Consider the following 27,051-nt stretch of genomic DNA (forward strand, 5'->3'; position numbering starts at 1 on the left):
GGGCTGTTTGTGTGCTTTATAAATGCAAATAAATAAATAAATCATATCCAAATGGCTTAAACACTAAAATAATTCCTTGAGATCTAAGTGAAAAGTTGACAAGAGCAGAGTAATCGCTCAGCCCTAGTTACAGATATAGTCACACAGTTTTGTTGGAAACTGAGGACAAGAGATTATTGTGATGATTTTGAAGTCTGTAAGGGGCAAATCAGTGATGGTAGGAGCTGTCTCATCTCGGAGCCAAGACTGTGATAAATATGAGTCTGGCAATATTTGTGCAGTGTTTAATGGATTCATCAAAACCAGCGAGTTTATGAGCTCTTTGGGCATGGACAGGATTTTGCTACACGCTTGTGGCAGGCTTGGTGCTTTCGCGCTAAATCAGCTAAATTGCTGAATAGTAGTAAGGGTTTCACTGGAGAGCGACTAAGATTATTCCCATACGGCTCATAATAACATAACATAATGCTATGTTGGAAGGCAAGATTATGTCAAGGGGGGATGAGCCCTGTCCCGGATTGAGTGTGGATGGTGCAGAAGCGGGCATGACATTGGTGCTCTGCCAGCGCATCTGCTGTCCGTGTGCCATTTGGGGGCCAGACATTAGGATAATTTATAGCTCGGACAGGTCTTCTAATATTTAACAGGAAGGCCCTACTATGTCAAGATGTGTGATTGTGTTCATTGGTAGCTGCATACATTGTATATTTTCTCACTGTCATAAGGATGCATGTATGCATGTGCCTGTGTGCTTGAACCCTGTATCTAGCTGCCCCCCCCTGTTGTATGCATGTGCCTGTGTGCCTGAACCCAGTATCCAGCTGTTCCCCCTGTTGTATGCATGTGACTGTGTGCCTGAACCCTGTATCTAGCTGTTCCCCCTCTTGTATGCATGTGACTGTGTGCCTGAACCCTGTATCTGGCTGTCCCCCCTGTTGTATGCATGTGACTGTGTGCCTGAACCCTGTATCTGGCTGTCTCCCCCGTTGTATGCATGTGCCTGAACCCTGTATCTAGCTGCCCCCCTATTGTTTGCATGTGCCTGTGTGCCTGAACCCTGTATCCAGCTGTTCCCCCTCTTGTATGCATGTGACTGTGTGCCTGAACCCTGTATCTGGCTGTCCCCCCTGTTGTATGCATGTGACTGTGTGCCTAAACCCTGTATCTAGCTGCCCCCCCCTGTTGTATGCATGTGCCTGTGTGCCTGAAACCTGTATCTAGCCATACCCCCTTTGCCCATTTGTCTGTACTGCATCATTGTGTCGCAGCCACCCTGCAACATGGGGTTAGACTCCTCGAATGTACTCACTTGATTTGACTTTCTGCATCATTGTGTCGCAGCCGCCCTGCAACATGGGGTTAGGCTCCTCGAATGTGCCCACTTCATTTGACTTTCTGCACCCTGGGAGGTAGCCGCCCTGCAACATGGGGTTAGGCTACTCTACTGTGCCCACCCGAACTCTATTGTACTTTAGTGATGTAACCACCTTAACTTTACTGCTCTCTGTGATGTAACTACTTTTTGTTCTTTCTGACCTGTAAGCACTGTAACCAGATTCTTAAACTCTGGGTTTGGTGCGCTGTATGAATAAATAAGGATGGGCAGAACTACTGGGAGCAATACCACTGGTGTTCCCTGCCATGTTGATGGACCTTGAATGCTATAGAGTTGTCATGGGGTGCGTTTACTAAGGTTAGTGCCAGGTATGTGCTCACCGGCAGATCACTGTGTCTTCTAGCAACGGGTCTGTCATCGCACACACGGTCCTGCACTTCGATCCAAGCAGCAACGTGAGCGCATCTCGTGCAGCCACCATTATAAATGAGACCCTGCAAGCCAACGGCTCCCATCTCAATGGCCTGGACATCTCACACATCTCTGGTGAGTATTCATCACATCTGGGGCATGGCAGGTGTCCACATCCCTCGCCCCTAGAATTATGCAGGAGTAAACTTTCAGGGGCCAGTGTGCACACTACTCACACTAAGCATACATTCCTGGATGAAACTTGGCACAGAAGACACATTCTCCTCCCACCTGTGATTATGTTTGGACACACACTGCTCACACTGCTCACACTGCTCACAGGTTCAACTGGATGTGGATAATGTACATTCCAAAGCACACCTGGAACTGAGCATTAATAAACACCTCTCACATTGTGCACATTAAGTAAATGCTCCTCACAACTGGTACAGAGCATTAGCCAACACTGTTTACACCACAGTCTCAGAATAAGTTCACATTCAGCAAACTGGGGCTTTATCAAAAGCACAAATTCAGCACACTGCGTATGTCCAATATACACACTCCACACATTTTAGACTTAGTACAAGTACATACGCCTCACACCTGGTAGCACACTCAGCACACCGGGAGATGAGATTGAGTACACCCTCTTCACAACTTGGACTGCATGCCAGTTCTACATGCTAATAAATCTTGACTTAACCATGAAAACACCATTATTACCCCTGATGGAAAGTTTGTGCACACCCACCTCACTCTTGTAATGGAGCAAGAAAACACACTTCACATACATGGGGCTGAAAATAAATGAATACACACACCTGATGCCGAGACTGGATGTGAAAACTACATCACTTCAAGCACACCTACAGCGCATACCCTCCCCTCATGCCTGGGACTGACTGCTATGCTCAGTGCCACGTATGCCGTGGCTAGTATTGAGTACTAACTCCTATTACCGGGCATTGAGCACGGGCACCCTCACCTTTCATCTGGAACAGAGAATGAGTTACACTCCTTACACCATGTAGTAAGTGTGAGTAGACAATTAGCACACCTTGAGAAGAAACCATACAGAAACAGTATATTTTACAGTAGGATTGAGTACACTCGTGGCAATGCACCCAGTACACCTAAGACTGAATATGAGAACACACTCAGTGGGCCCGTAACTAAGCTTGAATAAACACACCTTACATGTAGGACAGAGCACGTGAGTAAACACTTTATGGACAATATGTGCCCAATCTGCAGATCAGGCATGTGACTGGGGTGTCCTTGATTGCTGTGTGCCACCACCTGCTCCAAACTGTTGAACCTGGAGGAGGTACACAGGGGATCTCTGAGCTCGCAAGTACATCACTAGCCTTGTGTCTCATGCTACTGGTCTAGAGAATAACATCTTTTTAGCCATATGTGCCTGAGTTAAGGTAGACACCCCTACAGCAATATTGTTAAATTCCTCAAACTGGGGTAATCCATATAACGTTATCACATAATAACTCTGGGCCTAATTCCGAGTTTGGCAGTAATTCAGTGGTGATTCTGCCGAATAACCTCTAAAACTGCACACTGTTACCACCACTGGGTCCCGTGGGCTTCCCATAGGACTTCTTTGAGGATTTTTGTGCAGGTGGTAATTCCGCCAAAACCTGGAATTTGGCAGTGCTGGGAAAGTTGAGATCCACCAAAAAAAGCCTTAATGGAATTACCTTTTTTCCCACAATGCTAAACTCGGAATGAAGCCCATTGTCTGCATTCAACCCCTTCCTGGGTAAAGTAATTGGCTCGATATGATTTATAGGAGGATTAGTGTTTCCTGTATTCTAGAGTGCTTCCGGGATTGCACACAAAGATGTATTAAGGACTGGTCCGTAAACAAATGTGCTAAAAGCAGCCAGAATTACTTCCCTTTAAGAGAGACTATTGTGACATTTCGGGGCCACATTCAGAAAACAAATAGAGACCAGGATCATCAAACACATGAGGCCCTGAATCAGCACTTAATTGCCGTTTCCGAGCCTGCCCACCATGGGTGTAATTCTATGGGGGAACAAATGTGTTTGTCCCCCCCAACTTTTGGCGGCACAACATTTTGGCCCAGTCATTTGGCAGCGGCCAGTTTCATTTAGATGTCATGTGCCGCCAACATTTTCAGCAAAGTTACTGCACTGCTGCCCACATGGGCCTTCCAGAGCTCTGTGCAGTGGGACGACTACCTCACTTACTCACTTGGAGAAAAACACCACCAGACAATGCTGAACAATGTCCCCGGTCATCCGAATCAAATACAGAACCCAGGTTTGATGAAGTCATTGCTTGAGCGGTTCAGGGCCGGTCTATCCTCGTTCACCAAATGTAAGTCAGACAATTGCAGTTGTTCCTGGCGAGCACCAATCACAATCCTCACTTAATTATTTCGTCCAGCTGTGGTAGGATTTATACCAATTTCACAGATTTTACTAAAATAATCTTGATCTGTTTTCTAGTTTCCGAAATTGCCAGCACTACAGTGCCACCTTCAACTACCACAGTGACAGCCACAGTCAACGCCACAAGCTTGCCGGTGACAAACAGCTCCACCCAGCCAAGCAGCACCACAGTGCCTCCAGTGAAACCCACATCACCTCAACAGAAAGAGTACAACCTAAATTTGCACATACAAAATCAAGTCTTTACCTCAGATTTGGAGAACAGCTCTTCTTCTGCCTTCCAGGACTTGAGCCATCAGATCGCAGTCGTGGTAAGTTTGGACCAGGATCGGGGGCTTTTAGGTTCATTTGGCGCTTCACCTCATATGATATTGTTATCATTGTTATTTGGCATTTATATAGCACTCTATATATCATTGGTATGATCTCAAGGCACTTGTAGGTTGAACGACCTCGGTATGATATGATATGATATGATATGATATGGCATTTATAACGTGCCTGTACACAAGTGTTTCTAGGCGTGACACGACAAGGGAGGACAAGACAAATGATCTTACTAGGCCTTGTATCATTCAGATCGTGCAAGTGCGAGAATGAGAAGTGCAAGGGGAAAAGGGGAAGTGCCTGGGAGAGGGAAGGGGAACAGGGGAGCTATGCTCTGAGTAGTGCAGCCAGTGCAGAGCAGCTCTGGGTAAGTGCAAGGAGGCAAGAGACTGTAGAGGTACATGACAGATAAAGGAAAAACGACACTGATTTAGTGTAGTTTCAGTCGAGGAAGACTCGCTCTGCGGGATTCTTAAAAGCCCAGCATTTGTTCTTCAAAGTTAGTTTAAGTGGTTTGCAAACCTAGCTTAATTTGAATGAACGTAACAAAAGAAGGTGTAGGAATATGCAGAAATTACATTGTCAGAAAATCAATGTTCTAATTTAGACCCGCAAGTAGGTTTCTAGACCATGTGTTGTGGTGGCACACCATGTTTTCCAAATGAAACAAAATGGTGACAACCACTTGTGACACACAGGGTGGTTTGATAAATGAGGAAATAGAAAATATATCGACGGGCCTGTCCCTCTGGATGGAGGGTCTTCCAAAAGTTATGGCATGCAGAATATATCTCAGCTTTTCCAGGGCCCATTGTATTCTGGGATTATCACCTCTTCCTGATGTTCACTATTTCACTCTGTTTCCCCCTCAGTGTAACCAAGTCTACAACTGCAGTAATTGTTCTACAGCGACGATCTACCTTGGAGTCAGTGTGGTGAGATTCAGGTAGGGTACAATGAGGAACAGCTGTGCAATGCCAGATGCTCACTGATGCTCGGGTGTATGCTGGCGCAGTGAGGAAAATATCCACTGAGCGATGAACAGGCCCTTAGACGAGGGCAAACATTTTTAACATGGGTTTTTGAATGCTCCCATTTATACCTCTGTAGTAAATACAGGCAACCCTTGTTGTATAGAGAAGTGTCCGTAATCACAGGAGCTCCCCCTTTATCTGCAGGTTTCATTGTAATGGAAATGTCCTCTGCCGGGTGAAACCCAAGAGTTTGTTTCATCCACAAGTAAATCACCCGGTACTGGACATGTTTAAGCCAAAGACCACGAAAGAACTGAAAAATATAAATTACACAAGACACCAACAGAGTAACATTAGGAGACATCAATTAAAACTACTTGAGGAACTGGAAGAGAACATTTCCATTACAATTGGCCTCATTACAAGTTTGGCGGTAGTCTTGCCGTTAAAACCGGCAGGCTGCCGCCAAACTTGCAAATTTTTCCAGCGGCCATGAATGAGCAATTACCAGGTCATTACAGCCCTGCTGAACCTGGTAATTTCCCATTAGCGGGTGCCGGAATGAAATGCTCCCCATTCCCATTTGAGCCCGATAGGGATCAATGGGAATGGGGAGGTCAGATGCACCGGCACCATTCAGAATGGTGCCAGTGCATCCGACTTGCTCTGCTTGCCGGTGCCGGTACGCCTGCCAGTTCAGACCAGGTGGGTGGGAAGGCACCCGCTAGCTGAACTCGTAGTTTGCCGTTCCGGTAACAACGGTACTGGCAAGCTTACCGGTACTGTTGTTACCGGACCGGCAAACTTATAATGAGGCCCAATGAAACCCTATCTAACCTATCGCAGAGAATAAACATACTCCTCTCCTCCAGACCTACAAGCACACCCCACACCAACCTGCTGCTTGTAGCTAAAGTGAATCATGGCTGAGGAGGTGGTGTAAGCTTCCCCTTCAATGCTGCTAGGCAATGGAACTCCATGTCGCTCGCTCTGAGATCTGAACCCTCACACCTCGCCTTTCGCAAAGCCATCAAAGCAACACTATTTTCTTAAACTCTCTAGCAAAGCCTGCATTGTCCCCATGCCAGGTCAAGATGTGCACTCATGCCAAAATAGCTATATATAAAGTTCAATGTCACGATATACTCTACAGTATGTAACCCTATTTAACCATATCGCTATCCATGTAACACATCATGTACCCAAGTATGTACACCCACATGTAACTAAGCTGATTCCATGTAGCAGCACCACTATGCCTCTGGGCTGTTTGTGTGCTTTATAAATGCAAATAAATAAATAAATCATATCCAAATGGCTTAAACACTAAAATAATTCCTTGAGATCTAAGTGAAAAGTTGACAAGAGCAGAGTAATCGCTCAGCCCTAGTTACAGATATAGTCACACAGTTTTGTTGGAAACTGAGGACAAGAGATTATTGTGATGATTTTGAAGTCTGTAAGGGGCAAATCAGTGATGGTAGGAGCTGTCTCATCTCGGAGCCAAGACTGTGATAAATATGAGTCTGGCAATATTTGTGCAGTGTTTAATGGATTCATCAAAACCAGCGAGTTTATGAGCTCTTTGGGCATGGACAGGATTTTGCTACACGCTTGTGGCAGGCTTGGTGCTTTCGCGCTAAATCAGCTAAATTGCTGAATAGTAGTAAGGGTTTCACTGGAGAGCGACTAAGATTATTCCCATAAGGCTCATAATAACATAACATAATGCTATGTTGGAAGGCAAGATTATGTCAAGGGGGGATGAGCCCTGTCCCGGATTGAGTGTGGATGGTGCAGAAGCGGGCATGACATTGGTGCTCTGCCAGCGCATCTGCTGTCCGTGTGCCATTTGGGGGCCAGACATTAGGATAATTTATAGCTCGGACAGGTCTTCTAATATTTAACAGGAAGGCCCTACTATGTCAAGATGTGTGATTGTGTTCATTGGTAGCTGCATACATTGTATATTTTCTCACTGTCATAAGGATGCATGTATGCATGTGCCTGTGTGCTTGAACCCTGTATCTAGCTGCCCCCCCCCTGTTGTATGCATGTGCCTGTGTGCCTGAACCCAGTATCCAGCTGTTCCCCCTGTTGTATGCATGTGACTGTGTGCCTGAACCCTGTATCTAGCTGTTCCCCCTCTTGTATGCATGTGACTGTGTGCCTGAACCCTGTATCTGGCTGTCCCCCCTGTTGTATGCATGTGACTGTGTGCCTGAACCCTGTATCTGGCTGTCTCCCCCGTTGTATGCATGTGCCTGAACCCTGTATCTAGCTGCCCCCCTATTGTTTGCATGTGCCTGTGTGCCTGAACCCTGTATCCAGCTGTTCCCCCTCTTGTATGCATGTGACTGTGTGCCTGAACCCTGTATCTGGCTGTCCCCCCTGTTGTATGCATGTGACTGTGTGCCTAAACCCTGTATCTAGCTGCCCCCCCCCTGTTGTATGCATGTGCCTGTGTGCCTGAAACCTGTATCTAGCCATACCCCCTTTGCCCATTTGTCTGTACTGCATCATTGTGTCGCAGCCACCCTGCAACATGGGGTTAGACTCCTCGAATGTACTCACTTGATTTGACTTTCTGCATCATTGTGTCGCAGCCGCCCTGCAACATGGGGTTAGGCTCCTCGAATGTGCCCACTTCATTTGACTTTCTGCACCCTGGGAGGTAGCCGCCCTGCAACATGGGGTTAGGCTACTCTACTGTGCCCACCCGAACTCTATTGTACTTTAGTGATGTAACCACCTTAACTTTACTGCTCTCTGTGATGTAACTACTTTTTGTTCTTTCTGACCTGTAAGCACTGTAACCAGATTCTTAAACTCTGGGTTTGGTGCGCTGTATGAATAAATAAGGATGGGCAGAACTACTGGGAGCAATACCACTGGTGTTCCCTGCCATGTTGATGGACCTTGAGTGCTATAGAGTTGTCATGGGGTGCGTTTACTAAGGTTAGTGCCAGGTATGTGCTCACCGGCAGATCACTGTGTCTTCTAGCAACGGGTCTGTCATCGCACACACGGTCCTGCACTTCGATCCAAGCAGCAACGTGAGCGCATCTCGTGCAGCCACCATTATAAATGAGACCCTGCAAGCCAACGGCTCCCATCTCAATGGCCTGGACATCTCACACATCTCTGGTGAGTATTCATCACATCTGGGGCATGGCAGGTGTCCACATCCCTCGCCCCTAGAATTATGCAGGAGTAAACTTTCAGGGGCCAGTGTGCACACTACTCACACTAAGCATACATTCCTGGATGAAACTTGGCACAGAAGACACATTCTCCTCCCACCTGTGATTATGTTTGGACACACACTGCTCACACTGCTCACACTGCTCACAGGTTCAACTGGATGTGGATAATGTACATTCCAAAGCACACCTGGAACTGAGCATTAATAAACACCTCTCACATTGTGCACATTAAGTAAATGCTCCTCACAACTGGTACAGAGCATTAGCCAACACTGTTTACACCACAGTCTCAGGATAAGTTCACATTCAGCAAACTGGGGCTTTATCAAAAGCACAAATTCAGCACACTGCGTATGTCCAATATACACACTCCACACATTTTAGACTTAGTACAAGTACATACGCCTCACACCTGGCAGCACACTCAGCACACCGGGAGATGAGATTGAGTACACCCTCTTCACAACTTGGACTGCATGCCAGTTCTACATGCTAATAAATCTTGACTTAACCATGAAAACACCATTATTACCCCTGATGGAAAGTTTGTGCACACCCACCTCACTCTTGTAATGGAGCAAGAAAACACACTTCACATACATGGGGCTGAAAATAAATGAATACACACACCTGATGCCGAGACTGGATGTGAAAACTACATCACTTCAAGCACACCTACAGCGCATACCCTCCCCTCATGCCTGGGACTGACTGCTATGCTCAGTGCCACGTATGCCGTGGCTAGTATTGAGTACTAACTCCTATTACCGGGCATTGAGCACGGGCACCCTCACCTTTCATCTGGAACAGAGAATGAGTTACACTCCTTACACCATGTAGTAAGTGTGAGTAGACAATTAGCACACCTTGAGAAGAAACCATACAGAAACAGTATATTTTACAGTAGGATTGAGTACACTCGTGGCAATGCACCCAGTACACCTAAGACTGAATATGAGAACACACTCAGTGGGCCCGTAACTAAGCTTGAATAAACACACCTTACATGTAGGACAGAGCACGTGAGTAAACACTTTATGGACAATATGTGCCCAATCTGCAGATCAGGCATGTGACTGGGGTGTCCTTGATTGCTGTGTGCCACCACCTGCTCCAAACTGTTGAACCTGGAGGAGGTACACAGGGGATCTCTGAGCTCGCAAGTACATCACTAGCCTTGTGTCTCATGCTACTGGTCTAGAGAATAACATCTTTTTAGCCATATGTGCCTGAGTTAAGGTAGACACCCCTACAGCAATATTGTTAAATTCCTCAAACTGGGGTAATCCATATAACGTTATCACATAATAACTCTGGGCCTAATTCCGAGTTTGGCAGTAATTCAGTGGTGATTCTGCCGAATAACCTCTAAAACTGCACACTGTTACCACCACTGGGTCCCGTGGGCTTCCCATAGGACTTCTTTGAGGATTTTTGTGCAGGTGGTAATTCCGCCAAAACCTGGAATTTGGCAGTGCTGGGAAAGTTGAGATCCACCAAAAAAAGCCTTAATGGAATTACCTTTTTTCCCACAATGCTAAACTCGGAATGAAGCCCATTGTCTGCATTCAACCCCTTCCTGGGTAAAGTAATTGGCTCGATATGATTTATAGGAGGATTAGTGTTTCCTGTATTCTAGAGTGCTTCCGGGATTGCACACAAAGATGTATTAAGGACTGGTCCGTAAACAAATGTGCTAAAAGCAGCCAGAATTACTTCCCTTTAAGAGAGACTATTGTGACATTTCGGGGCCACATTCAGAAAACAAATAGAGACCAGGATCATCAAACACATGAGGCCCTGAATCAGCACTTAATTGCCGTTTCCGAGCCTGCCCACCATGGGTGTAATTCTATGGGGGAACAAATGTGTTTGTCCCCCCCAACTTTTGGCGGCACAACATTTTGGCCCAGTCATTTGGCAGCGGCCAGTTTCATTTAGATGTCATGTGCCGCCAACATTTTCAGCAAAGTTACTGCACTGCTGCCCACATGGGCCTTCCAGAGCTCTGTGCAGTGGGACGACTACCTCACTTACTCACTTGGAGAAAAACACCACCAGACAATGCTGAACAATGTCCCCGGTCATCCGAATCAAATACAGAACCCAGGTTTGATGAAGTCATTGCTTGAGCGGTTCAGGGCCGGTCTATCCTCGTTCACCAAATGTAAGTCAGACAATTGCAGTTGTTCCTGGCGAGCACCAATCACAATCCTCACTTAATTATTTCGTCCAGCTGTGGTAGGATTTATACCAATTTCACAGATTTTACTAAAATAATCTTGATCTGTTTTCTAGTTTCCGAAATTGCCAGCACTACAGTGCCACCTTCAACTACCACAGTGACAGCCACAGTCAACGCCACAAGCTTGCCGGTGACAAACAGCTCCACCCAGCCAAGCAGCACCACAGTGCCTCCAGTGAAACCCACATCACCTCAACAGAAAGAGTACAACCTAAATTTGCACATACAAAATCAAGTCTTTACCTCAGATTTGGAGAACAGCTCTTCTTCTGCCTTCCAGGACTTGAGCCATCAGATCGCAGTCGTGGTAAGTCTGGACCAGGATCGGGGGCTTTTAGGTTCATTTGGCGCTTCACCTCATATGATATTGTTATCATTGTTATTTGGCATTTATATAGCACTCTATATATCATTGGTATGATCTCAAAGCACTTGTAGGTTGAACGACCTCGGTATGATATGATATGATATGATATGATATGGCATTTATAACGTGCCTGTACACAAGTGTTTCTAGGCGTGACACGACAAGGGAGGACAAGACAAATGATCTTACTAGGCCTTGTATCATTCAGATCGTGCAAGTGCGAGAATGAGAAGTGCAAGGGGAAAAGGGGAAGTGCCTGGGAGAGGGAAGGGGAACAGGGGAGCTATGCTCTGAGTAGTGCAGCCAGTGCAGAGCAGCTCTGGGTAAGTGCAAGGAGGCAAGAGACTGTAGAGGTACATGACAGATAAAGGAAAAACGACACTGATTTAGTGTAGTTTCAGTCGAGGAAGACTCGCTCTGCGGGATTCTTAAAAGCCCAGCATTTGTTCTTCAAAGTTAGTTTAAGTGGTTTGCAAACCTAGCTTAATTTGAATGAACGTAACAAAAGAAGGTGTAGGAATATGCAGAAATTACATTGTCAGAAAATCAATGTTCTAATTTAGACCCGCAAGTAGGTTTCTAGACCATGTGTTGTGGTGGCACACCATGTTTTCCAAATGAAACAAAATGGTGACAACCACTTGTGACACACAGGGTGGTTTGATAAATGAGGAAATAGAAAATATATCGACGGGCCTGTCCCTCTGGATGGAGGGTCTTCCAAAAGTTATGGCATGCAGAATATATCTCAGCTTTTCCAGGGCCCATTGTATTCTGGGATTATCACCTCTTCCTGATGTTCACTATTTCACTCTGTTTCCCCCTCAGTGTAACCAAGTCTACAACTGCAGTAATTGTTCTACAGCGACGATCTACCTTGGAGTCAGTGTGGTGAGATTCAGGTAGGGTACAATGAGGAACAGCTGTGCAATGCCAGATGCTCACTGATGCTCGGGTGTATGCTGGCGCAGTGAGGAAAATATCCACTGAGCGATGAACAGGCCCTTAGACGAGGGCAAACATTTTTAACATGGGTTTTTGAATGCTCCCATTTATACCTCTGTAGTAAATACAGGCAACCCTTGTTGTATAGAGAAGTGTCCGTAATCACAGGAGCTCCCCCTTTATCTGCAGGTTTCATTGTAATGGAAATGTCCTCTGCCGGGTGAAACCCAAGAGTTTGTTTCATCCACAAGTAAATCACCCGGTACTGGACATGTTTAAGCCAAAGACCACGAAAGAACTGAAAAATATAAATTACACAAGACACCAACAGAGTAACATTAGGAGACATCAATTAAAACTACTTGAGGAACTGGAAGAGAACATTTCCATTACAATTGGCCTCATTACAAGTTTGGCGGTAGTCTTGCCGTTAAAACCGGCAGGCTGCCGCCAAACTTGCAAATTTTTCCAGCGGCCATGAATGAGTAATTACCAGGTCATTACAGCCCTGCTGAACCTGGTAATTTCCCATTAGCGGGTGCCGGAATGAAATGCTCCCCATTCCCATTTGAGCCCGATAGGGATCAATGGGAATGGGGAGGTCAGATGCACCGGCACCATTCAGAATGGTGCCAGTGCATCCGACTTGCTCTGCTTGCCGGTGCCGGTACGCCTGCCAGTTCAGACCAGGTGGGTGGGAAGGCACCCGCTAGCTGAACTCGTAGTTTGCCGTTCCGGTAACAACGGTACTGGCAAGCTTACCGGTACTGTTGTTACCGGACCGGCAAACTTATAATGAGGCCCAATGAAACCCTATCTAACCTATCGCAGAGAATAAACATACTCCTCTCCTCCAGACCTACAAGCACACCCCACACCAACCTGCTGCTTGTAGCTAAAGTGAATCATGGCTGAGGAGGTGGTGTAAGCTTCCCCTTCAATGCTGCTAGGCAATGGAACTCCATGTCACTCGCTCTGAGATCTGAACCCTCACACCTCGCCTTTCGCAAAGCCATCAAAGCAACACTATTTTCTTAAACTCTCTAGCAAAGCCTGCATCGTCCCCATGCCAGGTCAAGATGTGCACTCATGCCAAAATAGCTATATGTAAAGTTCAATGTCACGATATACTCTACAGTATGTAACCCTATTTAACCATATCGCTATCCATGTAACACATCATGTACCCAAGTATGTACACCCACATGTAACTAAGCTGATTCCATGTAGCAGCACCACTATGCCTCTGGGCTGTTTGTGTGCTTTATAAATGCAAATAAATAAATAAATCATATCCAAATGGCTTAAACACTAAAATAATTCCTTGAGATCTAAGTGAAAAGTTGACAAGAGCAGAGTAATCGCTCAGCCCTAGTTACAGATATAGTCACACAGTTTTGTTGGAAACTGAGGACAAGAGATTATTGTGATGATTTTGAAGTCTGTAAGGGGCAAATCAGTGATGGTAGGAGCTGTCTCATCTCGGAGCCAATTCTCTGTGATAAATATGAGTCTTGCAATATTTGTGCAGTGTTTAATGGATTCATCAAAACCAGCGAATTTATGAGCTCTTTGGGCATGGACAGGATTTTGCTACACGGTTGTGGCAGGCTTGGTGCTTTCGCGCTAAATCAGCTAAATTGCTGAATAGTAGTAAGGGTTTCACTGGAGAGCGACTAAGATTATTCCCATAAGGCTCATAATAACATAACATAATGCTATGTTGGAAGGCAAGATTATGTCAAGGGGGGATGAGCCCTGTCCCGGATTGAGTGTGGATGGTGCAGAAGCGGGCATGACATTGGTGCTCTGCCAGCGCATCTGCTGTCCGTGTGCCATTTGGGGGCCAGACATTAGGATAATTTATAGCTCGGAAAGGTCTTCTAATATTTAACAGGAAGGCCCTACTATGTCAAGATGTGTGATTGTGTTCATTGGTAGCTGCATACATTGTATATTTTCTCACTGTCATAAGGATGCATGTATGCATGTGCCTGTGTGCTTGAACCCTGTATCTAGCTGCCCCCCCCCTGTTGTATGCATGTGCCTGTGTGCCTGAACCCAGTATCCAGCTGTTCCCCCTGTTGTATGCATGTGACTGTGTGCCTGAACCCTGTATCTAGCTGTTCACCCTCTTGTATGCATGTGACTGTGTGCCTGAACCCTGTATCTGGCTGTCCCCCCTGTTGTATGCATGTGACTGTGTGCCTGAACCCTGTATCTGGCTGTCTCCCCCGTTGTATGCATGTGCCTGAACCCTGTATCTAGCTGCCCCCCTATTGTTTGCATGTGCCTGTGTGCCTGAACCCTGTATCCAGCTGTTCCCCCTCTTGTATGCATGTGACTGTGTGCCTGAACCCTGTATCTGGCTGTCCCCCCTGTTGTATGCATGTGACTGTGTGCCTGAACCCTGTATCTAGCTGTCCCCCCCTGTTGTATGCATGTGCCTGTGTGCCTGAAACCTGTATCTAGCCATACCCCCTTTGCCCATTTGTCTGTACTGCATCATTGTGTCGCAGCCACCCTGCAACATGGGGTTAGACTCCTCGAATGTACTCACTTGATTTGACTTTCTGCATCATTGTGTCGCAGCCGCCCTGCAACATGGGGTTAGGCTCCTCGAATGTGCCCACTTCATTTGACTTTCTGCACCCTGGGAGGTAGCCGCCCTGCAACATGGGGTTAGGCTACTCTACTGTGCCCACCCGAACTCTATTGTACTTTAGTGATGTAACCACCTTAACTTTACTGCTCTCTGTGATGTAACTACTTTTTGTTCTTTCTGACCTGTAAGCACTGTAACCAGATTCTTAAACTCTGGGTTTGGTGCGCTGTATGAATAAATAAGGATGGGCAGAACTACTGGGAGCAATACCACTGGTGTTCCCTGCCATGTTGATGGACCTTGAATGCTATAGAGTTGTCATGGGGTGCGTTTACTAAGGTTAGTGCCAGGTATGTGCTCACCGGCAGATCACTGTGTCTTCTAGCAACGGGTCTGTCATCGCACACACGGTCCTGCACTTCGATCCAAGCAGCAGCGTGAGCGCATCTCGTGCAGCCACCATTATAAATGAGACCCTGCAAGCCAACGGCTCCCATCTCAATGGCCTGGACATCTCACACATCTCTGGTGAGTATTCATCACATCTGGGGCATGGCAGGTGTCCACATCCCTCGCCCCTAGAATTATGCAGGAGTAAACTTTCAGGGGCCAGCGTGCACACTACTCACACTAAGCATACATTCCTGGATGAAACTTGGCACAGAAGACACATTCTCCTCCCACCTGTGATTATGTTTGGACACACACTGCTCACACTGCTCACACTGCTCACAGGTTCAACTGGATGTGGATAATGTACATTCCAAAGCACACCTGGAACTGAGCATTAATAAACACCTCTCACATTGTGCACATTAAGTAAATGCTCCTCACAACTGGTACAGAGCATTAGCCAACACTGTTTACACCACAGTCTCAGAATAAGTTCACATTCAGCAAACTGGGGCTTTATCAAAAGCACAAATTCAGCACACTGCGTATGTCCAATATACACACTCCACACATTTTAGACTTAGTACAAGTACATACGCCTCACACCTGGCAGCACACTCAGCACACCGGGAGATGAGATTGAGTACACCCTCTTCACAACTTGGACTGCATGCCAGTTCTACATGCTAATAAATCTTGACTTAACCATGAAAACACCATTATTACCCCTGATGGAAAGTTTGTGCACACACACCTCACTCTTGTAATGGAGCAAGAATACACACTTCACATACATGGGGCTGAAAATAAATGAGTACACACACCTGACCCCGAGACTGGATGTGAAAACTACATGACTTCAAGCACACCTACAGTGCACACCCTCCCCTCATGCCTGGGACTGACTGCTATGCTCAGTGCCACGTATGCGGTGGCTAGTATTGAGTACTAACTCCTATTACCGGGCGTAGAGCACGGGCACCCTCACCTTTCATCTGGAACAGAGAATGAGGCACACTCCTCACACCATGCAGTAAGTGTGAGTAGACAATTAGCACACCTTGAGAAGAAAGCATACAGAAACAGTATATTTTACAGTAGGATTGAGTACACTCATGGCAATGCACTCAGTACACCTAAGTCTGAATATGCGAACACACTCATTGGGCCTGTAACTAACGTTGAATAAACACACCTTACATGTAGGACACAGCACGTAAGTAAACACTTTATGGACAATATGTGCCCAATCTGCAGATCAGGCATGTGACTGGGGTGTCCTTGATTGCTGTGTGCCACCACCTGCTCCAAACTGTTGAACCTGGAGGAGGTACACAGGGGATCTCTGAGCTCGCAAGTACATCACTAGCCTTGTGTCTCATGCTACCGGTCTAGAGAATAACATCTTTTTAGCCATATGTGCCTGAGTTAAGGTAGACACCCCTACAGCAATATTGTTAAATTCCTCAAACTGGGGTAATCCATATAACGTTATCACATAATAACTCTGGGCCTAATTCCGAGTTTGGCAGTAATTCAGTGGTGATTCTGCCGAATAACCTCTAAAACTGCACACTGTTACCACCACTGGGTCCCGTGGGCTTCCCATAGGACTTCTTTGAGGATTTTTGTGCAGGTGGTAATTCCGCCAAAACCTGGAATTTGGCAGTGCTGGGAAAGTTGAGATCCACCAAAAAAAGCCTTAATGGAATTACCTTTTTTCCCACAATGCTAAACTCGGAATGAGGCCCATTGTCTGCATTCAACCCCTTCCTGGGTAAAGTAATTGGCTCGATATGATTTATAGGAGGATTAGTGTTTCCTGTATTCTAGAGTGCTTCCGGGATTGCACACAAAGATGTATTAAGGACTGGTCCGTAAACAAATGTGCTAAAAGCAGCCAGAATTACTTCCCTTTAAGAGAGACTATTGTGACATTTCGGGGCCACATTCAGAAAACAAATAGAGACCAGGATCATCAAACACATGAGGCCCTGAATCAGCACTTAATTGCCGTTTCCGAGCCTGCCCACCATGGGTGTAATTCTATGGGGGAACAAATGTGTTTGTCCCCCCCAACTTTTGGCGGCACAACATTTTGGCCCAGTCATTTGGCAGCGGCCCGTTTCATTTAGATGTCATGTGCCCCCAACATTTTCAGCAAAGTTACTGCACTGCTGCCCACATGGGCCTTCCAGAGCTCTGTGCAGTGGGACGACTACCTCACTTACTCACTTGGAGAAAAACACCACCAGACAATGCTGAACAATGTCCCAGGTCATCCGAATCAAATACAGAACCCAGGTTTGATGAAGTCATTGCTCGAGCGGTTCAGGGCCGGTCTATCCTCGTTCACCAAATGTAAGTCAGACAATTGCAGTTGTTCCTGGCGAGCACCAATCACAATCCTCACTTAATTATTTCGTCCAGCTGTGGTAGGATTTATACCAATTTCACAGATTTTACTAAAATAATCTTGATCTGTTTTCTAGTTTCCGAAATTGCCAGCACTACAGTGCCACCTTCAACTACCACAGTGACAGCCACAGTCAACGCCACAAGCTTGCCGGTGACAAACAGCTCCACCCAGCCAAGCAGCACCACAGTGCCTCCAGTGAAACCCACATCACCTCAACAGAAAGAGTACAACCTAAATTTGCACATACAAAATCAAGTCTTTACCTCAGATTTGGAGAACAGCTCTTCTTCTGCCTTCCAGGACTTGAGCCATCAGATCGCAGTCGTGGTAAGTCTGGACCAGGATCGGGGGCTTTTAGGTTCATTTGGCGCTTCACCTCATATGATATTGTTATCATTGTTATTTGGCATTTATATAGCACTCTATATATCATTGGTATGATCTCAAAGCACTTGTAGGTTGAACGACCTTGGTATGATATGATATGATATGATATGATATGGCATTTATAATGTGCCTGTACACAAGTGTTTCTAGGCGTGACACGACAAGGGAGGACAAGACAAATGATCTTACTAGGCCTTGTATCATTCAGATCGTGCAAGTGCGAGAATGAGAAGTGCAAGGGGAAAAGGGGAAGTGCCTGGGAGAGGGAAGGGGAACAGGGGAGCTATGCTCTGAGTAGTGCAGCCAGTGCAGCGCAGCTCTGGGTAAGTGCAAGGAGGCAAGAGACTGTAGAGGTACATGACAGATAAAGGAAAAACGACACTGATTTAGTGTAGTTTCAGTCGAGGAAGACTCGCTCTGCGGGATTCTTAAAAGCCCAGCATTTGTTCTTCAAAGTTAGTTTAAGTGGTTTGCAAACCTAGCTTAATTTGAATGAACGTAACAAAAGAAGGTGTAGGAATATGCAGAAATTACATTGTCAGAAAATCAATGTTCTAATTTAGACCCGCAAGTAGGTTTCTAGACCATGTGTTGTGGTGGCACACGATGTTTTCCAAATTAAACAAAATGGTGACAACCACTTGTGACACACAGGGTGGTTTGATAAATGAGGAAATAGAAAATATATCGACGGGCCTGTCCCTCTGGATGGAGGATCTTCCAAAAGTTATGGCATGCAGAATATATCTCAGCTTTTCCAGGGCCCATTGTATTCTGGGATTATCACCTCTTCCTGATGTTCACTATTTCACTCTGTTTCCCCCTCAGTGTAACCAAGTCTACAACTGCAGTAATTGTTCTACAGCGACGATCTACCTTGGAGTCAGTGTGGTGAGATTCAGGTAGGGTACAATGAGGAACAGCTGTGCAATGCCACATGCTCACTGATGCTCGGGTGTATGCTGGCGCAGTGAGGAAAATATCCACTGAGCGATGAACAGGCCCTTAGACGAGGGCAAACATTTTTAACATGGGTTTTTGAATGCTCCCATTTATACCTCTGTAGTAAATACAGGCAACCCTTGTTGTACAGAGAAGTGTCCGTAATCACAGGAGCTCCCCCTTTATCTGCAGGTTTCATTGTAATGGAAATGTCCTCTGCCGGGTGAAACCCAAGAGTTTGTTTCATCCACAAGTAAATCACCCGGTACCGGACATGTTTAAGCCAAAGACCACGAAAGAACTGAAAAATATAAATTACACAAGACACCAACAGAGTAACATTAGGAGACATCAATTAAAACTACTTAAGGAACTGGAAGAGAACATTTCCATTACAATTGGCCTCATTACAAGTTTGGCGGTAGTCTTGCCGTTAAAACCGGCAGGCTGCCGCCAAACTTGCAAATTTTTCCAGCGGCCATGAATGAGTAATTACCAGGTCATTACAGCCCTGCTGAACCTGGTAATTTCCCATTAGCGGGTGCCGGAATGAAATGCTCCCCATTCCCATTTGAGCCCGATAGGGATCAATGGGAATGGGGAGGTCAGATGCACCGGCACCATTCAGAATGGTGCCAGTGCATCCGACTTGCTCTGCTTGCCGGTGCCGGTACGCCTGCCAGTTCAGACCAGGTGGGTGGGAAGGCACCCGCTAGCTGAACTCGTAGTTTGCCGTTCCGGTAACAACGGTACTGGCAAGTTTACCGGTACTGTTGTTACCGGACCGGCAAACTTATAATGAGGCCCAATGAAACCCTATCTAACCTATCGCAGAGAATAAACATGCTCCTCTCCTCCAGACCAACAAGCACACCCCACACCAACCTGCTGCTTGTAGCTAAAGTGAATCATGGCTGAGGAGGTGGTGTAAGCTTCCCCTTCAATGCTGCTAGGCAATGGAACTCCATGTCACTCGCTCTGAGATCTGAACCCTCACACCTCGCCTTTCGCAAAGCTATCAAAGCAACACTATTTTCTTAAACTCTCTAGCAAAGCCTGCATCGTCCCCATGCCAGGTCAAGATGTGCACTCATGCCAAAATAGCTATATGTAAAGTTCAATGTCACGATATACTCTACAGTATGTAACCCTATTTAACCATATCGCTATCCATGTAACACATCATGTACCCAAGTATGTACACCCACACGTAACTAAGCCGATTCCATGTAGCAGCACCACTATGCCTCTGGGCTGTTTGTGTGCTTTATAAATGCAAATAAATTAATAAATCATATCCAAATGGCTTAAACACTAAAATAATTCCTTGAGATCTAAGTGAAAAGATGACAAGAGCAGAGTAATCGCTCAGCCCTAGTTACAGATATAGTCACACAGTTTTGTTGGAAACTGAGGACAAGAGATTATTGTGATGATTTTGAAGTCTGTAAGGGGCAAATCAGTGATGGTAGGAGCAGCCTCATCTCGGAGCCAAGACTGTGATAAATATGAGTCTGGCAATATTTGTGCAGTGTTTAATGCATTCATCAAAACCAACGAGTTTATGAGCTCTTTGGGCATGGACAGGATTTTGCTACACGGTTGTGGCAGGCTTGGTGCTTTCGCGCTAAATCAGCTAAATTGCTGAATAGTAGTAAGGGTTTCACTGGAGAGCGACTAAGTTTATTCCCATAAGGCTGGTAATGCTATGTTGGAAGGCAAGATTATGTCAAAGGGGATGAGCCCTGTCCCGGATTGAGTGTGGATGGGCGCAGAGCCAGGCATGACATTGGCGCTCTGCCAGTGCATCTGCTGTACATGTGCAATTTGGGGCCCAGACATTAGGATAATTTATAGCTCGGAAAGGTCTTCTAATATTTAACAGGAAGGCCCTACTATGTCAAGATGTGTGATTGTGTTTATTGGTAGCTGCATACATTGTATAGTTTCTCAATGTCGGCATAAGGATGCATGTATGCATGTGCCTGTGTGCTTGAACCCTGTATCTAGCTGCCCCCCTGTTGTATGCATGTGCCTGTGTGCCTGAACCCTGTATCTAGCTGCACCCCCTGTTGTATGCATGTGCCTGTGTGCCTGAACCCTGTATCTAGCTGTCCCCCCTGTTGTATGCATGTGACTGTGTGCCTGAACCCTGTATGTAGCTGTCTCCCCCTGTTGTATGCATGTGCCTGTGTGCCTGAAACCTGTATCTAGCCATACCCCCTTTGCCCATTTGTCTGTACCGCATCATTGTGTCGCAGCCACCCTGCAACATGGGGTTAGACTCCTCGAATGTGCCCACTTGATTTGACTTTCTGCATCATTGTGTCGCAGCCACCCTGCAACATGGGGTTAGACTCCTCGAATGTGCCCACTTGATTTGACTTTCTGCATCAGTGTGTCGCAGCTACCCTGCAACATGGGGTTAGGCTCCTCGGATGTGCCCACTTGATTTGACATTCTGCATCATTTTGTCGCAGCCGCCCTGCAAAATGGTGTTAGGCTCCTCGGATGTGCCCACTTGATTTGACTTTCTGCATCATTTTGTCGCAGCCGCCCTGCAAAATGGGGTTAGGCTCCTCGGATGTGCCCACTTGATTTAACTTTCTGCATCATTGTGTCGCAGCCGCCCTGCAACATGGGGTTAGACTCCTCGAATGTACTCACTTGATTTGACATTCTGCATCATTGTGTCGCAGCCGCCCTGCAACATGGGGTTAGGCTCCTCGAATGTGCCCACTTCATTTGACTTTCTGCACCCTGGGAGGTAGCCGCCCTGCAACATGGGGTTAGGCTACTCTACTGTGCCCACCTGAACTCTATTGTACTTTAGTGATGTAACCACCTTAACTTTACTGCTCTCTGTGATGTAACTACTTTTTGTTCTTTCTGACCTGTAAGCACTGTAACCAGATTCTTAAACTCTGGGTTTGGTGCGCTGTATGAATAAATAAGGATGGGCAGAACTACTGGGAGCAATACCACTGGTGTTCCCTGCCATGTTGATGGACCTTGAATGCTATAGAGTTGTCATGGGGTGCGTTTACTAAGGTTAGTGCCAGGTATGTGCTCACCGGCAGATCACTGTGTCTTCTAGCAACGGGTCTGTCATCGCACACACGGTCCTGCACTTCGATCCAAGCAGCAACGTGAGCGCATCTCGTGCAGCCACCATTCTAAATGAGACCCTGCAAGCCAACGGCTCCCATCTCAATGGCCTGGACATCTCACACATCTCTGGTGAGTATTCATCACATCTGGGGCATGGCAGGTGTCCACATCCCTCGCCCCTAGAATTATGCAGGAGTAAACTTTCAGGGGCCAGTGTGCACACTACTCACACTAAGCATACATTCCTGGATGAAACTTGGCACAGAAGACACATTCTCCTCCCACCTGTGATTATGTTTGGACACACACTGCTCACACTGCTCACACGTTCAACTGGATGTGGATAATGTACATTCCAACGCACACCTGGAACTGAGCATTAATAAACACCTCTCACATTGTGCACATTAAGTAAATGCTCCTCACAACTGGTACAGAGCATTAGCCAACACTGTTTACACCACAGTCTCAGAATAAGTTCACATTCAGCAAACTGGGGCTTTATCAAAAGCACAAATTCAGCACACTGCGTATGTCCAATATACACACTCCACACATTTTAGACTTAGTACAAGTACATACGCCTCACACCTGGCAGCACACTCAGCACACCGGGAGATGAGATTGAGTACACCCTCTTCACAACTTGGACTGCATGCCAGTTCTACATGCTAATAAATCTTGACTTAACCATGAAAACACCATTATTACCCCTGATGGAAAGTTTGTGCACACACACCTCACTCTTGTAATGGAGCAAGAAAACACACTTCACATACATGGGGCTGAAAATAAATGAATACACACACCTGACCCCGAGACTGGATGTGAAAACTACATGACTTCAAGCACACCTACAGCGCATACCCTCCCCTCATGCCTGGGACTGACTGCTATGCTCAGTGCCACGTATGCCGTGGCTAGTATTGAGTACTAACTCCTATTACCGGGCATTGAGCACGGGCACCCTCACCTTTCATCTGGAACAGAGAATGAGTTACACTCCTTACACCATGTAGTAAGTGTGAGTAGACAATTAGCACACCTTGAGAAGAAACCATACAGAAACAGTATATTTTACAGTAGGATTGAGTACACTCGTGGCAATGCACCCAGTACACCTAAGACTGAATATGAGAACACACTCAGTGGGCCCGTAACTAAGCTTGAATAAACACACCTTACATGTAGGACAGAGCACGTGAGTAAACACTTTATGGACAATATGTGCCCAATCTGCAGATCAGGCATGTGACTGGTGTGTCCTTGATTGCTGTGTGCCACCACCTGCTCCAAACTGTTGAACCTGGAGGAGGTACACAGGGGATCTCTGAGCTCGCAAGTACATCACTAGCCTTGTGTCTCATGCTACCGGTCTAGAGAATAACATCTTTTTAGCCATATGTGCCTGAGTTAAGGTAGACACCCTTACAGCAATATTGTTAAATTCCTCAAACTGGGGTAATCCATATAACGTTATCACATAATAACTCTGCGCCTAATTCGGAGTTTGGCAGTAATTCAGTGGTGATTCTGCCGAATAACCTCTAAAACTGCACACTGTTACCATATTACATACTAAAACAATCCTCACTTGACCGTGAGTACACCTCATCACCCAGAAGGTTTTCACACACTCCTCATCCCTGTAATTAAGCACATACATGGGACTGAAAATGGATACACACACTTTACACCCGAGACTAGATAGGAAAACTATATGACACTGGGCGCACCTGGGAATAAGTGAGCATTTCCTCTACTCATTCCTGGGACTGGATATGAGTATTAAGCACAGCATGCATGGCGCTGACCATAGGTACGCACTCCTCATACCTGGTGCTGAGCAAGAGGATACTGTCCTCATACCTGGTACTGATTGTGAGTGCACAGTTACCACACCTGGGATGCAGAGTGCAAACACTAAGTATATCTTGGCACTAGATTCGAGTACACCCATGGAAGTTCACGCACTGCATCTAGGAATGAACATTTGTACTCACTCAGCAGGCCTGCAACTGAGCTTGAATACATCCTCCTTGCACTTATGACAGAGTGTTTGAGTAAGCACTTCATGGACACTAAGTCAAACATCTGCACATCAGGGACGAGCCAAAAGCCCCAGCACTAGTTTGAATGACGGGACTGGGTGGGACCTGGGGATTTCCACCACTTGCTGTGATGTAGGGCCCAGAAGAGGTGCACACGGGATCCTCCAAGCTCCCCACTCCATTACCAGACCTAGGTAGGCCTCATGCTCCCCCCTAGACTTATGTGTCTGGCTGTATTAGGAAACCCCAACAAGTTTGTCTAGTTCCCAGAGCCCTTGATAATCATAATGATCGCCTACAGATCCTAGTAAGCTGTCATAGAATGTTGTGTTATTTTACAGATTGTATTAAAATAATGTTTCTCTCTGTTTTCCAGTTTACGGTATTGCTAGCACTACGGTTCCTCCTTCTACGGCCACACTTACTACGGTTACACCGAAAGCCACAGTCAGCACTGCAGTAACGACAGTGCCTCCAGTGAAACCCACATCACCTCAACAGAAGGATTACAACCTAAATTTCCGCATAACAAATTATGTCTTTAGCTCTGATTTGGCAAACAAGTCTTCTTCTGCCTCCCAGGCCTTGAGCCATCAGATCGAAGTCATGGTAAGATGTGGCCAGGCTCATGATATATTTGTATCATGTGCCGTCCTCTTCTGATGTGACACACAATGGATGAACCACAAAACAGATAGTGATGTTTTAGTTGAAGATTTGCTCTGCGGGTTTTTGGGGAGCGCTGGGTTGGATCTTCAACGTTGAATTATGGACCTCATTACAAGTTTGGCAGCGCAGTAAAAAAGTGGAAATAAATCTGTTACTGCCACTTTTTGGTGGTCATGGAATTACTGCCACTTCTTCGCACTACCGAAGTCCGAGTTTTGTTCTTAAAGTGAAGAATTTACCTCCAGCAAGATACTGGATATAAATCTTCCTATTTAAAGCCAGAAATTGGTGGACTTTCTGCAGCAGAATTGTCGCTTGCGGTAAATCCCAAACATTTCCCAATTAGTCCTATGGTCTCCAAAAATGGGAATGTACACTGCCTTACTGCCACTCGTTATCTGGTGGTAATTTCGTCAAAGTGGCAGTAACAGTAGATGGTTCTTGCAGTAATATTGCAGAAGTACCGCAAAATTCCTGCTTTACTCATAATGAGGCCCTGTGGGGTTAGTTTTCATGGGTGGCGTCATTTTAGAAACATGCGTAAACACCTTGCATAAGGCTTTAAGCATGTTTCTTATGTCACAGTGTAATTGTGCCGCAGTGTTTTCAATATTCTCACTTTGCACGGCAGAGTGCAAAACTGCAGGGCAAAAGGCGGCGTACACGTCTGCGCCCTGCCTATTTTCCTGCACTTTTGCACTGCACTTTTGCACTCCGCCGTGCTAATGACGAACATTTTGTGGCGGGGAGCTGTTCACGTTGCAGTGCAAATGTTCTGCATTTCAGGAGCATGAGCTCCTGTGTGTTTTATGCACCTTGGTTGACTGAAATGAACTTACAAAATAAGGGGCAGGAATCTGCAAGACATGCCTAGTGTCATATAGTCTGAACGAATGGACTGTAATGTTGCAATTTAGATCAGCAAGTAGGGTTTCTAGAACACTTGCATTGGTGGCCCACCATGGGGTACCAGATCAGACAGCATGCTGATAACCAATTCTGATACGCCGGGCCTTCTGATGTATGAGGAAACTGGAAGACTTATAGACAGACCTGTGCCTCTGGAAGGGTCATCTTTCAAAGGTCCAGCATGTCCAAATATGTCCCGAGTACACAGCTCCTCCGGGGTCCTATCTGCTCTGTGACTCACACCTGTTCCTAATAATCACTATTCCACTCTCTTTTCCCCCTCAGTGTAACCAAGTCTACAACTGCAGTAATTGTTCTACCGCGTCGAGCTACCTTGGAGTCAATGTGCTGGAATTCAGGTAGGGTACAATTGGGAAAAGCAGTGCAATGGCCAAATGAGTGTGCGAGTACTTTGCAGTCTAAACTACAATATCTCGAGAGTGATGAACAGGCCATTAGGCTAGGCATAACATTTCTGGAGTGACTGGCTTTGTGAAACTCATCACCTACCTCATAAACCCATCGCTATGCACTGTTAGGAGGTTTTTCATACCCAATATTGGTGTAGGGTCTTGGAAGCCAACAAATGGACCTGCAAGGGCTTTTCTCAGAAAGGGCTGACCAAACCGTCTCTTTATTCGAGGCTGAGCAGTAAGGTTTAGGCGATCAGGGGCTTGGTGTAAAGTACATTTAAAAGCACAAAAGACTGACAAGCACTAGAATGCCCACACAGATGTAAAAAAAAATACTATTTATGAAAGAACAGACTTGTATTAAAAACTAAGCAGTGCAATAACTACACATATACATCCAGGGTTTGGTAATATAATTACACACCATCTTATTATTAACAAAGTGTCAATACTAATATTTTAACAGTTCCCTGAAGTGGGGAAGAGATGTTGAACACAAGTCACAAGTCTTACACTGTTATAAGGTACCCCCAGCTCTTGCATACCCATAAGAAGTCCAGGCCCAACCTTACAGCAATGTGCATCAGTATCACAGATAGGTAACCCTAGTTGTGCAGGTTGCTTAAGGGTGGTTTGGACAGTGCCACCGGGGTGCAGAAAGTCAAGTTTCAAGCAACTAACCAGCCATAAAAAAGTAATTCTATACATACACACAGCACACCATATCCTACTTACTAATAGTCGATTATCACTAACCAATGGCTCTGTGCAAATGGTGTGTGTAAATATTGTACCCTGGTACCACTGTGGCTTAACCCAAAAGAATAGGTTCAAAAGTAGCTTGAAATTGGATCAAAATCAACAGTCTTTGGAGTTAGGGCAAGAATTGCAATATGGTAAAATCTA

The 27,051-nt window shown here is 45.9% G+C and overlaps 1 protein-coding gene across 1 annotated transcript in view; it reads left to right on the top strand.

Annotated features, from left to right (window-relative positions):
- The window catches only part of MUC1 (mucin 1, cell surface associated), a 221,826-nt gene that overhangs the window by 143,920 nt on the left and 50,855 nt on the right, over positions 1-27,051 (top strand). The window contains exons 25-36 of the mRNA XM_069650134.1: positions 1,740-1,882; positions 4,240-4,493; positions 5,382-5,455; positions 8,488-8,630; positions 10,988-11,241; positions 12,130-12,203; positions 15,237-15,379; positions 17,737-17,990; positions 18,879-18,952; positions 22,090-22,232; positions 24,531-24,763; positions 26,018-26,091. Of these exons, the coding sequence (XP_069506235.1) occupies positions 1,740-1,882; positions 4,240-4,493; positions 5,382-5,455; positions 8,488-8,630; positions 10,988-11,241; positions 12,130-12,203; positions 15,237-15,379; positions 17,737-17,990; positions 18,879-18,952; positions 22,090-22,232; positions 24,531-24,763; positions 26,018-26,091 (1,863 nt within the window). The remainder of the gene's footprint in view (positions 1-1,739; positions 1,883-4,239; positions 4,494-5,381; positions 5,456-8,487; positions 8,631-10,987; positions 11,242-12,129; positions 12,204-15,236; positions 15,380-17,736; positions 17,991-18,878; positions 18,953-22,089; positions 22,233-24,530; positions 24,764-26,017; positions 26,092-27,051) is intronic.

This window comes from Ambystoma mexicanum, chromosome 1p (genome assembly GCF_040938575.1).
Source record: "Ambystoma mexicanum isolate Mex_15411 chromosome 1p, UKY_AmexF1_1, whole genome shotgun sequence".
NCBI lineage: Eukaryota > Metazoa > Chordata > Amphibia > Caudata > Ambystomatidae > Ambystoma > Ambystoma mexicanum.